We start from the raw sequence: 14,519 nt of genomic DNA on the forward strand, positions 1-14,519 counted from the left end.
ATGTGACTTGCCCCACTCCCATCATGCATCTGAGCTAGGAACATGCGCTGCAGCCCAAGATGGCGGTTGAGGTGCCAATATGCGCTGCTCACGGATCAGCAAGTTGGGTGATGGGAAGAGAAGGTGCACAGGGGGTGGCACCAACACTGCTGGGCGGATGCTGTGGGGGGTCAGTCACATATTGGGGGGGGCAAGGGAAAGTATAACATTTATTTAAATAAACTCAAAATGCCGATATTGCCTCATTCATTAGTGGAAACCAGCAAAATAATGGCGGGTAATTCAGTGTCTTTCCAAAGTGATTCAATTGAAGGAAATTCCCAGGGGAAATGGGAAGAACGAGGGCATTAAGGGCAGTTACACACGGCGGTTTCTCCTGTATTTGACTCACGTTAAACGCCAGTTTGAGCACGAAAAATAAAACGCATTTGCGAATTAATTCCATTATCTTGTGCCAGGCTGCGCCCGTGAGCAATTTCACTTGCCTTTTACTCCGCTTGTTTGGACGCAGCCGGCTGCATTTTCTTGCGCTTGACGCACATTCAGCTTCGATAGGAGGTTTCGTTTGGAACAGGAATAAAACGCGCTTGGCTGGTGGGTCACAAAAGTATTAAACACAATATATTCTGGTTTTTGTGCTCAGCGAGTGTTTGAAAAAATCATAAGCAAACGGCCGGAGTAAGAGCCACAAGATCAGGCTCATTTGGTGACAACGTGAAACCCTTTCTGAGCAGATGAATTTGGGGAGATTTGTTTCCTCTCCATCGTCTGCTTTCTATTGTTTCTCCCCAGATGAAGAGAAAGCTCTAGATTTGGCTCTAGAGAGAACAATGGTGTTGTACAGAGCAGACTCAGCTTTTACTTTGGGCTCAGAATCAAATCAAGAACAAAGTCCCAGGCCTCTGGCAGCGAGAAATAGAAGTGGAATTCGAGGAACAGAGGAACGTGCGGGGGAGGAACGTGTCGCTTTGTCGTGTTTGTGCCACATTGTGCGTCTGCGCTAATACTTGTGTCTTGTAAAGGGCAAATAAATGAGACTGTGAAGCTTTTGGTGCTAGTGTATTCGGCCGTGGTGATGAGTGGGGATTATATAGTGAATAAAGTAGCCCCTCTTGTAAATTATAAGGATATTATAAGTTACCGAGGAGTTTCATGACCATATAAAACACAAGGCCGAGTGTATTTATACAGGTCATGGAACGCCGAGGTAACTTCTAATATCCTCATATTTTACAACTGGGGGTACTTTATTTATTATAATACTCAAGTTTCAGTGAGTCATGTGACAGAAATGACATCAGAACTCACCGTTTATAACTGATGACATCAGAACTCACCGTTTATAAGGATATAATTTACAGGATATTCATGGCTTTTGTGTATTATATTTATATTACACTAATATTATAGACAAATAAAAGAGATCCTCTGCACTCACCCCATTGGGGCAAATTTACTTACCTTCACCGCACTTCGCCAGTCGTAGATTCGCCAGGAAAATTCGCGAAGATGTTACGATCAGCGGTTCGAAGTTACGCTAGTGATCAGAAATTAGCATACGGCGAGCAGTTACAGTACAACGGGCGTATACACAGCAGAAAACACATTACACTACACAGGCCAGGGAACCCTAATAAATATATTCTCATGCCCTAATCATGTGCCCTCAGTATAGTTCAGAAACGTAGGGGGGAAGGAGGGTACCCTAAAAATGTTTCCCTCTTTTTCAGCCTATCACCCTTAAAAAAGTAAAAGACGCCAGCATTTTTTTTAGCTTTCTTTGGAGCAATCCGTATCTATTGCACTTTGCCTGAGGTGGTGAAGTAAAGTTTGGCGCAAGAGGTAACGTTCAGTAAAATCCGCATCTTACTGAATTAGCGTAGTTACGTCCCTTCGCCATAGAGCAACTTCGCCTGGCGTAAGGGTGCGACGTAGCGCTAGAGTCGGTCCAAATGATGTCACACTGGTGAAATTTCGCTAGCGTTAACCACTTCGCCCTTTAGTAAATTTGCCCCATTATCATTGAGACATTTTGTGCCTTAAACTACTAAATATGCCTTCCCCTTTAAACAACACAGGGATTGTTTGTCCATATATTACAATATATTTAATAATAAAGTCATCCCATATCTGGCCAGTCCTACACTCAATTTCATCTGATTCATTAAGAATTCTATTGCTTCATTATACATTTTACAAAGGGACTAAGTTTTACCTGCAACTTACTTGCTGCTTTCAAAGTAAAACTCCCAAACTTGGCTGCCCTTTTATTAGACACCAGTGGGATCACCTGACTATAGCTGGGAGGGGTGGAGCTACAACATGGAGCTGGTCACTGCTCTTGTAGAACTATAACAAACAAGGGAAAGTTGTGCTCACCACTAATTATAAAACCATTAGGCGGGGGTGCAATGAGGGTGTGACCACAAAATACATATAGACAAATACAAGATTCCTCTGCACTCAACCCATTATCAATATATTTAGGCCACTAAACAAATGAAATTGTTATAGTTATACAGGAGCAGTGGCTCCATGTTGCACCTCCCACCCTCTCCAGATACAGTCAGGTGATTGGAGGAAGTTCTATTTGTGGATATAAACCTGCAGCCAATCACAACGCTGGAATAAATACAGATCTGTATATAATGGGCTGAGTGCAGGGGATCTTCTATTTATCTATTAGTATTTCCATTCAGGAGCCTGGGGGCTCCTTGTGCACTGAATAAACACAATTTGTATCAGGTCTGACACTTTATTTCCTCTGTTTTATTTCTGAGCTCAGAGTGTGACAGTCGCACAAATGGATCATCATTCAGGGAACTCTCAGCAGCCACAGGAGGGTCGGTGACCCCGAGTGACTTACAGACGGTTCCATCAGTGTTAAAGCCACGCCTTTTCTCCGCCCAAATATCCAACACAGCCCAGCGATTGGCCGAGCGAGTGACCGAAGAAATGAGGGCGGAAGGCGCAGGGAACATGGCGGAAGTTCCTGGTGGAATATGACGTCACACGGTGTGTGGGCGGGGAGAATGTGGCTTTTAGGACGTTTTTGGGAGGAGTCGCAGGTTGGGGGCGTGGCGTAGAAGGAAAATACCCTGGAAGGGAGGTTGGGAAAGGGGCGGTCCGGAGATTTTGAGGGCGTTTGTCTTCCTCGTGACAGGAGGCGGGGCCTGGCCTGGAGTTGACTGGACTCATGTTGGGCCGGAGCAGCGGGGCCCGTGGGATGGAGGAGAGAGAGGGACCCCGGGACATCCGGGTTGTGGGCTCCGAACTGGTGGAAACCTACACGGTCTGTCACCTCTCCCTCCTCCCCCTATTGTCTGTCCTTTATTGTCTGTGTCTCATTGTCTGTCCGACTGTGTCTGTTACACTCGCCTCATCCTCATCCCTGTGTCACTGACACTGCAGTAAAGCAACTCCTTTCTTTTGGGCATTGCACTTCCTGTCTCCCCGTCTCCCTGACACCCAGTCACCCAATCTCCCTGTCTCACTGGCACCCAATCACCCTGTTTTACTGGCACCCAATCACCCTGTTTTACTGGCACCCAATCACCCTGTTTTACTGGCACCCAATCACCCTGTTTTACTGGCACCCAATCACCCTGTTTTACTGGCACCCAATCTCCCTGTTTTACTGGCACCCAATCACCCTGTTTTACTGGCACCCAATCTCTCCGTCTCACTGGCACCCAATCTCCCTGTTTTACTGGCACCTAATCACCCTGTTTTACTGGCACCCAATCACCCTGTTTTACTGGCACCCAATCACCCTGTTTTACTGGCACCCAATCTCCCTGTTTTACTGGCACCCAATCACCCTGTTTTACTGGCACCCAATCTCTCCGTCTCACTGGCACCCAATCTCCCTGTTTTACTGGCACCTAATCACCCTGTTTTACTGGCACCCAATCACCCTGTTTTACTGGCACCCAATCACCCTGTTTTACTGGCACCCAATCACCCTGTTTTACTGGCACCCAATCACCCTGTTTTACTGGCACCCAATCTCCCTGTTTTACTGGCACCCAATCACCCTGTTTTACTGGCACCCAATCACCCTGTTTTACTGGCACCCAATCACCCTGTTTTACTGGCACCCAATCACCCTGTTTTACTGGCACCTAATCACCCTGTTTTACTGGCACCCAATCACCCTGTTTTACTGGCACCTAATCACCCTGTTTTACTGGCACCCAATCTCCCTGTTTTACTGGCACCCAATCACCCTGTTTTACTGGCACCCAATCTCCCCGTCTCACTGGCACCCAATCACCCTGTTTTACTGGCACCTAATCACCCTGTTTTACTGGCACCCAATCACCCTGTTTTACTGGCACCCAATCACCCTGTTTTACTGGCACCCAATCACCCTGTTTTACTGGCACCCAATCTCCCCGTCTCGCTGGCACCCAATCTCCCTGTTTTACTGGCACCCAATCACCCTGTTTTACTGGCACCCAATCTTCCCGTCTCACTGGCACCCAAACACCCTGTTTTATTGGCACCCAATCACCCTGTTTTACTGGCACCCAATCTCCCCGTCTCGCTGGCACCCAATCTCCCTGTTTTACTGGCACCCAATCTCCCTGTTTTACTGGCACCCAATCTCCCCGTCTCGCTGGCACCCAATCTCCCTGTTTTACTGGCACCCAATCTCCCTGTTTTACTGGCTCCCAATCACCCTGTTTTACTGGCACCCAATCACCCTGTTTTACTGGCACCCAATCTCCCCGTCTCACTGGCACCAAATCACCTTGTTTTACTGCCACCCAATCTTCCCGTCTCACTGGCACCCAAACACCCTGTTTTATTGGCACCCAATCACCCTGTTTTACTGGCACCCAATCTCCCCGTCTCGCTGGCACCCAATCTCCCCGTCTCGCTGGCACCCAATCTCCCTGTTTTACTGGCACCCAATCTCCCTGTTTTACTGGCACCCAATCTCCCTGTTTTACTGGCACCCAATCTCCCTGTTTTACTGGCACCCAATCTCCCTGTTTTACTGGCACCCAATCACCCTGTTTTACTGGCACCCAATCTCCCCGTCTCGCTGGCACCCAATCTCCCTGTTTTACTGGCACCCAATCTCCCTGTTTTACTGGCACCCAATCTCCCTGTTTTACTGGCACCCAATCTCCCCATCTCGCTGGCACCCAATCTTCCCGTCTCACTGGCACCCAATCACCCTGTTTTACTGGCACCCAATCACCTTGTTTTACTGGCACCCAATCTCTCCGTCTCACTGACACCCAATCACCCTGTTTTACTGGCACCCAATCACCTTGTTTTACTGGCACCCAATCTCCCCATCTCGCTGGCACCCAATCTTCCCGTCTCACTGGCACCCAATCACCCTGTTTTACTGGCACCCAATCACCTTGTTTTATTGGCACCCAATCTCTCCGTCTCACTGACACCCAATCACCCTGTTTTACTGGCACCCAATCACCTTGTTTTACTGGCACCCAATCTCTCCGTCTCACTGGCACCCAATCACCCTGTTTTACTGGCACCCAATCTCCTGTCTTACTGGCACCCAATCTCCCTGTCTTACTGGCACCCAATCTCCCTGTTTTACTGGCACCCAATCTCCCTGTTTTACTGGCACCCAATCTCCCCATCTCGCTGGCACCCAATCTCCCCGTCTCACTGGCACCCAATCTCTCCGTCTCGCTGGCACCCAATCTCCCCATCTCGCTGGCACCCAATCTCCCCGTCTCGCTGGCACCCAATCTCCCCGTCTCACTGGCACCCAGTCTCGCTGGCACCCAATCTTCCCGTCTCACTGGCACCCAATCTCCCCGTCTCCCTGACACCCAGTCTCGCTGGCACCCACTCTCCCCGTCTCGCTGGCCCCCAATCGCCCCGTCTCACTGTCACCCAATCTCCTTGTCTCACTGACACCCTATTTTTTTTGCTTTGCAGGTTTATATCATTGAGGTTTATGTCGGCAGTTTCCAGTGGAAAGTGAAACATCGTTACAGCGATTTCTTTGATCTTCATGAGAAGGTGAGTTTAAGTGGCACCCGGGGGTCAAGATGACACTTTGGGGCAAATTCACTAACATTCGTAGTTTCGCCAGGCGCAACTTCGACGTGCTTTGCCGCACTTCGCCAGGCGTAGTTTCGCCAGCGCTCCACAAATTCACTAAAATCCGAAGTTGCGCTCAGGGGTAGCGTAAGGTTGCGAAGTTGCGCTAGCGTTGATTCGCTATGTAAAGCGAAGTTACGCTAGCGAAGGCTAATTTGCATACGGCGCCAAATTCAAATTTCAATGGAGGAATACGTATCTGCACTACAAATGGCTAGAAAACCTTCAAATCATCAAATAAAATGTTTATTTTGCCCTACACATGTGCCCACTGTATAGGTAAGTTGCCATGACATGTAGGGGGGAAGGAGGGGAGCCCCAAAAATTTTTTCGATCTTTTTCAGCCTATCACCCATAATGTAGAAAACACGCCAGCGTTTTTTGGGACTTAGAAAAAATTTTGACTTTTTTTCAAACAATCCCTATCTACTCTATTGCGCTTCGCCAGGTCTGAGGTGGCGAAGGAAGTCTAGCGTAAAAGGTAGCGTTCAGTACACTGCGCAAGTTAGTGAATTTGCGCAGTAAAGAAAATGCCAAACACTAGCGAATTAACGCTAGCGTTCGGCGCTTAGTGAATTTGCCCCTTTGGCTCCTGTTACCTACAGCCCCTCCCATAGCAACACAGGGATCTGCAACAGTGATTGTCTTCAATCTGATTGTATGGAATGTGGGGACTGGGGAGATCTGGGAGAGCAGTGTTATAGTTGCACAATGTTATAGTAATAATAAGTAATATAATAATAAGTAATAATGTTATAGTAATAATGTTCTAGTTGCACAATGTTCTTGCTGCTTTCCTTCTTACAAAGGGGCTGCTCGAGTACACCATTGGCTATTAGCAGCTTTCCATTTGGTCTTTTCTTTTTTCTTTTTTGATAGTTTTCATTTTCATAATTTTTTCCCATTTTTAGCAATAGATAAGGTATTAGAGCAGAGAAAAGCACAGGGACTTTACATGAGATTCTGAACAATATTCCCTGTGTGGCACTTTATTTGGTCGTCAGGCTCACTGACCCCGGCAACCAAACAGATGTTGCTATTTCTCTTCAGTCTGTCTTCTTTTCATCTTCCGCTCTATTGTTTGAACTGTTTCCTGGTTGCCAGGCTATAAAGGACCTTAGCAACCACATAGCTGCCACAATAGCAAACGAGAAAGCTGCTAAACTAAAAGATGAGAAGTTAAAAAGAAATGAACACAAGGAAAGTGACAATATACACTTAGGTCCATAAATCTTTGGACAGAGATAACTTTTTTGGATAAGTTAAAAAACTAAAAACTAAATGTTCATGTCTAATAGTTGGTAGAAAAGCCTTTGCTGCAATGACAGACTGAAGTGTTGAACTCATGGACATCAGCAGATTGTGGGTTTGCTCCTGTTTAATACTCAGGCCTTTACTGCAGCCGCTTCTTTCACTTGCTCTTTGTTTGTGGCCTTTCTGTCCCAAGTTTAGTCTTCAACAAGTGAAATGCAGCTCAATTGGCTTCACATCAGCTCAATATTCCACTTCTTTGCTTTAATAAACTCCTGGGTTGCTTTGGCTCTATGTTTTGGCTCATTATGAGACGCCTCCCAATCAATGTGAGTGCATTTAGCTGGATTTGAGCAGACAGTGTCTCTGAAGAGCTCACAATTCATTCTTGTGCTTCTGTGTCACATGATGGATAAACACTAGTGTCCCACTGGCAGCCATGCACCCCAAGCCATCACACTGCCCCCCAAATGTTTTATACACAACTGTGCTATGCTTTGGATCATCAGCTCTTCCCAAGCCTTCTCCACACTTTTTTACTCTTGTCATCATTCTGCTAGAGCTTCATCTTGGTTTCATCTGTCCAAACAATGGTTTTCCACAACTGTGCGGCTTTTTTAGATGTTTTTTATCAAAGTCCAATGTAGCCTTTGTATTGTTGATGCTTATGAGTGGCTTGTACCTTGCAGTGCCCCCTCTGTATTTACTTCATACAGTCTTCTCTTTATGGTAGACTTGGATATGGAGACTCTACCTCCTGGAGACTGTTCTTCACTTGTTTGGCTCTTGTGAAGGGCTTTCTCTTCCCCATGGAAATGATTCTGAGATCATCCACCACTGTTGTCTTCCGTGGACGTCCAGGTCTTTTTGTGTTGCTGAGTTCACCAGTGATTTCTTTCTTTCTCACCATGTACCAAACTGGAGATTTTGCCTCTCCTTATATTGTAGCAAATTCTCAGATGGGCTTTTTCTATTGTTGCAGCTTAAGGAGGACTTGTTTCACCTGCATGGAGATCTCCTTTGTCCTCATGTTGTCTGTTCCACATACCCCCCCCCCCCCCCTCAAATCAACTCCAGGGTTTTATCTGCTTCATTGATAATGACATAACCAAGGAATTGCCCCACCTGCCCATGAAATAGACTTTGACTCAATTGTACAATTACTTGTGAGCCCCTGAAATGAAGAGATTGTGTTAATAAAAGGCTTTAGTTCCTCACATTTTTATACAATCTTTTTGTTCAACCCACTGAATTAAAGCTGAAAGTCTGCAGTTCAACTGCATCTGAGTTGTTTCATTTAAACTTCATTGTGGTCATGTACAGAACCAAAATTAGACAAAACTTCTCTGTCCAAAGATTTATGGACCTAACTGTAAAAGTCTGTATAATACTAAAGGCTAATTGTAAGGTGACCCACCCCTTTAACCCTTTGCCAGCCAAGCACTTGTATTGTACTATGTACCTTCCCAGGCACATGAGTCTTTCCGCATAGAGAGAGGAGCAGTGACAGCCCCATGGGCAAAGAAGCTGGGTGGCTGTCAGTCCTGCAACACAAATAAAAACTGTTTATTTTGGCAGTGTGTCAGATCATATATTTTGGCCACTGATTACACTGTTGGACCAGTTATTTTTTTATTTCATTGATTTGCACAATTTTTGTTGTTTTATTGCAATTTTATGTGCATTATTGTTCCTTATGTATTTTTAACATAACTTTGCAGTTTCGTGTTGACTTCGTTAGTATGCGTGCTTTCCGAAAATATGTGGTTTTCTGGGGGTCTTTGTAGAGTTATGGCACAGAATATGCAGTCAGGGGGCTTTGTTTGCAGCAGCTGAGTTGGCAGGAGACAATACATTTTCATTTTCAGTTGGGGTCACATACTTTGCTATGTCTATGCTTATTGGGCATCAAACTGTTCAGGAGACCTCTGGACTTATTTGGGGTGATTTGCCTTTTTATGTGAAATGTTGTGTGAGATAAATGTGGCAAATTGCAACATTTTGAGTTGATTTTTAGAAATGTCATAAAAATTGAATTGAAAGCATTGCAGTTTATAGTAGAAATATGTATTTACCCATTTTGGATTCATCAGAATGTGTTTTTTTCAAAAATATATGGCTTTCAGAGGTCGCTGTACTTTTTTGGAGCTTTAACCCCATGTAAATCTACCAGTGTGTTTATGAAGTAGTGGAGATATGATCCATCAAATTCTTATGCACAAAGTACATTTTGGGGTCTCTTAATGTCACATACTTGGGTAAGCCCAGGGGTTCATATTTAGGCTGATTTATCTTGGTATGTAATGATATGTATGATCATATGTGGGACATTCAAACATGTAAAAATGTTTTATAAAACCCAGTAACTTTAGGAAAGTGTTGTGATTGGGTAGTTTGGAATAGAAAGACAAATTTACTTATTTAGGATTGGTCAGAATCTGTTCTTTGAGAAAATGTGCAGTTTGTTAGGGGTAAACCTCCTATTAGTGGAATGTTTGGCCTTGAAATTCTAAGTAGGCCGTTTTGTGGAGTGGAAAATTTGGAAATTTGGTAGTGAACTGCTGGGAGTATTTGAGCAATGCAAGTTAGAAGTCTCCATACAACTATATATATATATATATTTGGTATTGGTGCTTTCAGTTGAGACATGGGTCTCATGCATAAAATAAATTCTCTTTCTACTATATATGTTCATATTAAGGAACGTGTGGCTTTGTTACATTTAGAAGCCTATATCTCATTATAGAAGTAGAATTCTATTATCATTTGAAACCTTACCCTATCCTGAAACAAAACAATATAAGTCCCCCCAGGAAAAGCCCAAAACTGAAAAAGCACAAAATGTTCCAAAACTGTCTGGCAATAAAAGTTCACACGTGACCCAATCAGTTGGCAGTGAAAGGGTTAATCGTCACACTGTACACTGCCTTGCAAATGTTTTCACCCTGAAAATTGGCATGTGCATATGTATTCACCCCCTTTGCCATGAAGCTCCCAAAAATCCTGGTTCAACTAATTAACTTCAAAAGTCACATAATTTAGTGAAATGAAATCCACCTGTGTGCAATGTAAAGCTGCCATAGATGCAAAGATCCGATCATTCAAATCATCGTACAATCGGACTTTCCCATCTCCAGACCTGCCACTAAACATTCAGATCAAATAAAGTAGTAAAAGACTTTCATCACTTTCTCCACAACTCTCCCTGTAGCCAATTGTCAGTAAGTGCGTCCGAGAGGGGAGTGTTTATAGATCACAATCAATGACAGGGGGTTTCGGAATTCTTCCTATTATTCCACATGACACGTTCCAGAGCAAATAATAAACAATATTGTGTCTGTGCCGGTGTAAAAGCAGTTTGAAGGCAGAAGATGCAGCTGTACATTGGGAATGTGCTCCATGCTCAGTGTCCTGGGGATCTCGTTCATCTTGAGCCTAAAGCTGCTCATAGTCCCAAAGAGAAAGTCGGATGAATTGTTCACTGTGTGATGATTGTCCCGACCGTTGGGATCAGTCGTTTAGTAGTCGATGGGACAGGTTAGTCGGTTTCTGTCAGCTGATGATTGTCTCATGAGACTGTCACTTCTTTCTGTCACATAGAACTTTCCTACCGTCGCTGTCACGGGCTGAACATCACCTGATTTGTTATTCTGCCTCCAATTACTGAGATAATGACCTCCCTTCTGGGTCTGAGGACAATCATTGCAGATAGTCACAAAGCTGCTTTACTTCAGCTGGATGGACACATGTAACAGTGGATGTACAACTGCTGCAGGTCATAAAGAATATTCCATTCCTAAACTCTGAGCTGTAGCTCCTCCCTCATGGAAGGCAGGAACACAAGAGGATGATGGGAGGAAGTGACATCACACATGAAGGAAGAGGAGGAGGGTTTACAAACAAGGAAATACAGAGCTTGCCGTATAGCTTTGGTCACTAGGTGGCAGCATAATAATGGTTAAAGGGATCCTGTCATGGGAAAACATGTTTTTTTCAAAACACATCAGTTAATAGTGCTGCTCCAGCAGAATTCTGCACTGAAATCCATTTCTCAAAAGAGCAAACAGATTTTTTTATATTTAATTTTGAAATCTGACATGGGGCTAGACATATTGTCAGTTTCCCAGCTGCCCTCAGTTATGAAAGCAACACATATAGTGGAACATATGGCGGCACTCATTATTTTTTAAGTGACAAATAATTGTTCTTGATTTACAACACTTTGTTTATTTTCCTATTTCTACAAGGGGAAGTTGTGCTCATCACTAAAACCATTAGGTGGGTGGAAAGAGACTGTGACCGCATTGAGAATGTGGCAGGAGGTCTCATTCAGAGACTGCTCAGTGCCGCCATGCTGCTGCTGTTCTTAGCTGAGCGATGGAATCTTATGGTGATACAGTGCGGTTACAACAGGTCCTTGTGCCGTTGCTGCTGAAGTCCTGTTAGATGGCTTTGACGTAGTTGTTTAAATATATTGCAATTTATGGACAAACAATCCCTGTTTTGTTTTAAGGGGAAGGCAATTTCAGTAGCTTAAGGCACAAAATGTCCTAAATATATTGATAATGGGTTGAGTGCAGAGGATCTTGTATTTGTCTATGTGAATGTCGTGGTCACAGCTTCATTTATAAATTAGTGGTGAGCACAAGTTTCCCTTGTTTCAAGTCCTGTTGGAGACTGACTTGCCCTTTAAGACTCATTAACTAACAATCATTTTGTTGCAGAGGTTCCATCATTTGAGCATTTTGTTGCAGAGTCCTTTACCTAACCCTAGTTTATAAATGAAAGCGTAAGAAAACTCCGAAATTGGCATCACATTGAGCACAGAGCAGCTGCTTTCAGTTGTCCAGTGTAGAGACTTTGAGCAGTAAGAATTAGTGTGTATCCCAAATGTGCTCTTGGCTTTGTGCATCACAACTTCTTGTTTCTCTTGCTCAATGCCGGGTGTGAGGCTCATCCGCTTGTGTATTTCAGTTGACGTTGGAGAATAAAGTCGATAAGAATCTCTTGCCACCAAAGAAGATGATTGGGAAGAATTCTAAGAGTTTGGTGGAGAAGCGGCAAAAGGAGCTGGAGATGTATCTGCAGACTCTACTGGGCCTTTTCCCACTCGCTGTTCCCCGAGCAATGTCCTCCTTCCTACACTTCCACCTCTATGTAAGTTCTCATTTACACCATGGCAGCTGCCAACTGGCACAATCCTGGCAAAGGACACGCTGAATGTGCCCAGTAGCACCCAATGCCTTTGTTGCCACCTGGGTTACACAGTGGGGGGGGGGGGCAGAGAGCTAAAGGTTACCTGCCACAGGTAAATATAAAGAATCACAGATTCCTTCCAAATAAACCTCATTGTGAGTGGGATTCTAGTGGACCACTAAACCTGTTGCTTATTTGCTCCTCAATTACTGATTTCTAGGGACCAGAAGTGATGCTAAAATGTCTGCTTTTGTCCTGCAGGAAATTCATGGAATTGCCGCAGTCCTGGCCGAGGAGCTTTTCCATAAAGGTAATTTCTCTTCTCCTAATATTGTTGCCGCGGCCGCCACCCCGTGCCAATAAGGGAGACCGACACTGGGGGTTGGCACTAGAGAGCTGCCCATTGGCTGATATAACATAGAGGATTGGGCCCCGCCTGGATTAACTCTAACCTGACTGTATGAAAGTTCCAAGTCTTTGAGTGCTTCCTGGGATTTATATTCTATTCCCTTTGCTTCTTTGGAACAGGAGAACAATTACTGTTGGCCGGAGAAGTATTTAACATGAACCCTCTACAGCTTTATGCCGTCACACAGTTACTCCGACATGCCAAGCCCACTTGTATTACCGGCGATGCCAGGAACGATTTGGGCCACATCATGGATTTTGCCTGTAGACTCAAATATCTCAAGGTACTGGCTTTCCCCACTGTTCATCTTCACATGAGAGCTTTGTACTATCAGCATCCCAGCAACCCCCATTTGCCAATGGCACTGGGATCCCCTATCACTGGGACCCCCTATCACTGGGACCCCCTATCACTGGGACCCCCTATGACTGGGATCCCCTATCCACACTGGCACATCTCCCCAGAAGTCCTATGGCTATATTGTTGGCATGCAGGTTCCACGTGCCCTAGGGGTACAGAGTAAGTTGTTGGCTATGTAAGGGATTATTTTGGCTACAGGTAAGGATCACATTCCCTGGGCTGTTTCGCTGTCTCCCTTGTACTGGCGCTGATATTTGACAACATTTTTCATTGTCAGTATTTGTATTTCAGATCAGTGGTACAAACGGCCCCATTGGGACAAGTAATATCCATGAACAATCCCTTCCGTGTGACCTGTCCATCTTTAAATCTCTCCGGCAGATTGAGGTAAGAAGAGCCCACTGTGTGTCCAGTCTCCTGGGTGCCATTGGGTGCCAGACATGAGCCCGGTTGTATCTTGCCCTTCATCAGGAGTTAATATCTAATAACATGCAGTGTCTGTGTAGAATGAGATTTTGAAGGTTTTCTTTTCACATATGAAATCATTGTACCTACGTTCCATTACTGGAATATCTATATAATTTCTATATAATATCTCTATATCTACATAATATAATATCTATATAATATCTATATAATTTCTATATAATTTCTATATAATATCTATATAATTTCTATATAATTTCTATATAATATCTCTATATCTATATAATATCTATATAATATCTATAATTTCTATATAATATCTATTTAATATCTATTTAATATCTATATAATATCTATATAATATCTATATAATATCTATATAATTTCTATATAATTTCTATATAATTTCTATATAATATCTATATAATTTCTATATAATTTCTATATAATATCTCTATATCTATATAATATCTATATAATATCTCCTCATGGTTTCCTAGTCTGCTCTCAGGATAAGCTGTGTACTTAGTGATATTTGTTGCTGCTCAGTAATAAGAATTATGTGTACGCTTTCCACTTTAAAGGAGTCATGCACATTTAGGGGCATATTTATCAAGGGTCGAATTTCGAATAGAAAAAACTTCGAAATTCAAATTCAAAAAGACCAACCAAAATTAATTTGAAGTTTTTTTTTTTTGGTCGAATAAGTCCGTATATGGCTGAATTAGAATCCTTCAAATCAAGGAATTCGACTCCAAATTGACTCCAAATAGGTTCTAGCAGT

General features: G+C 43.8%; 1 protein-coding gene across 4 annotated transcripts in view; it reads left to right on the plus strand.

Moving 5' to 3' along the window:
* The first annotated feature begins 3,103 nt into the window (after window positions 1–3,103).
* Window positions 3,104–14,519, plus strand: part of nisch.S (nischarin S homeolog) — a 56,910-nt gene continuing 45,494 nt past the window's right edge. For 2 of the 4 annotated variants that reach the window (XM_041591101.1, XM_018240911.2), the window contains exons 1-6: window positions 3,108–3,292; window positions 5,929–6,012; window positions 12,319–12,501; window positions 12,802–12,850; window positions 13,069–13,232; window positions 13,601–13,696. In XM_041591101.1, coding sequence (XP_041447035.1) covers window positions 3,197–3,292; window positions 5,929–6,012; window positions 12,319–12,501; window positions 12,802–12,850; window positions 13,069–13,232; window positions 13,601–13,696 — 672 coding nt within the window. In that variant the 5' untranslated portion in view covers window positions 3,108–3,196. 4 annotated transcript variants of the gene reach the window in all.

This window comes from Xenopus laevis, chromosome 4S, assembly GCF_017654675.1.
Source record: "Xenopus laevis strain J_2021 chromosome 4S, Xenopus_laevis_v10.1, whole genome shotgun sequence".
Lineage (NCBI taxonomy): Eukaryota > Metazoa > Chordata > Amphibia > Anura > Pipidae > Xenopus > Xenopus laevis.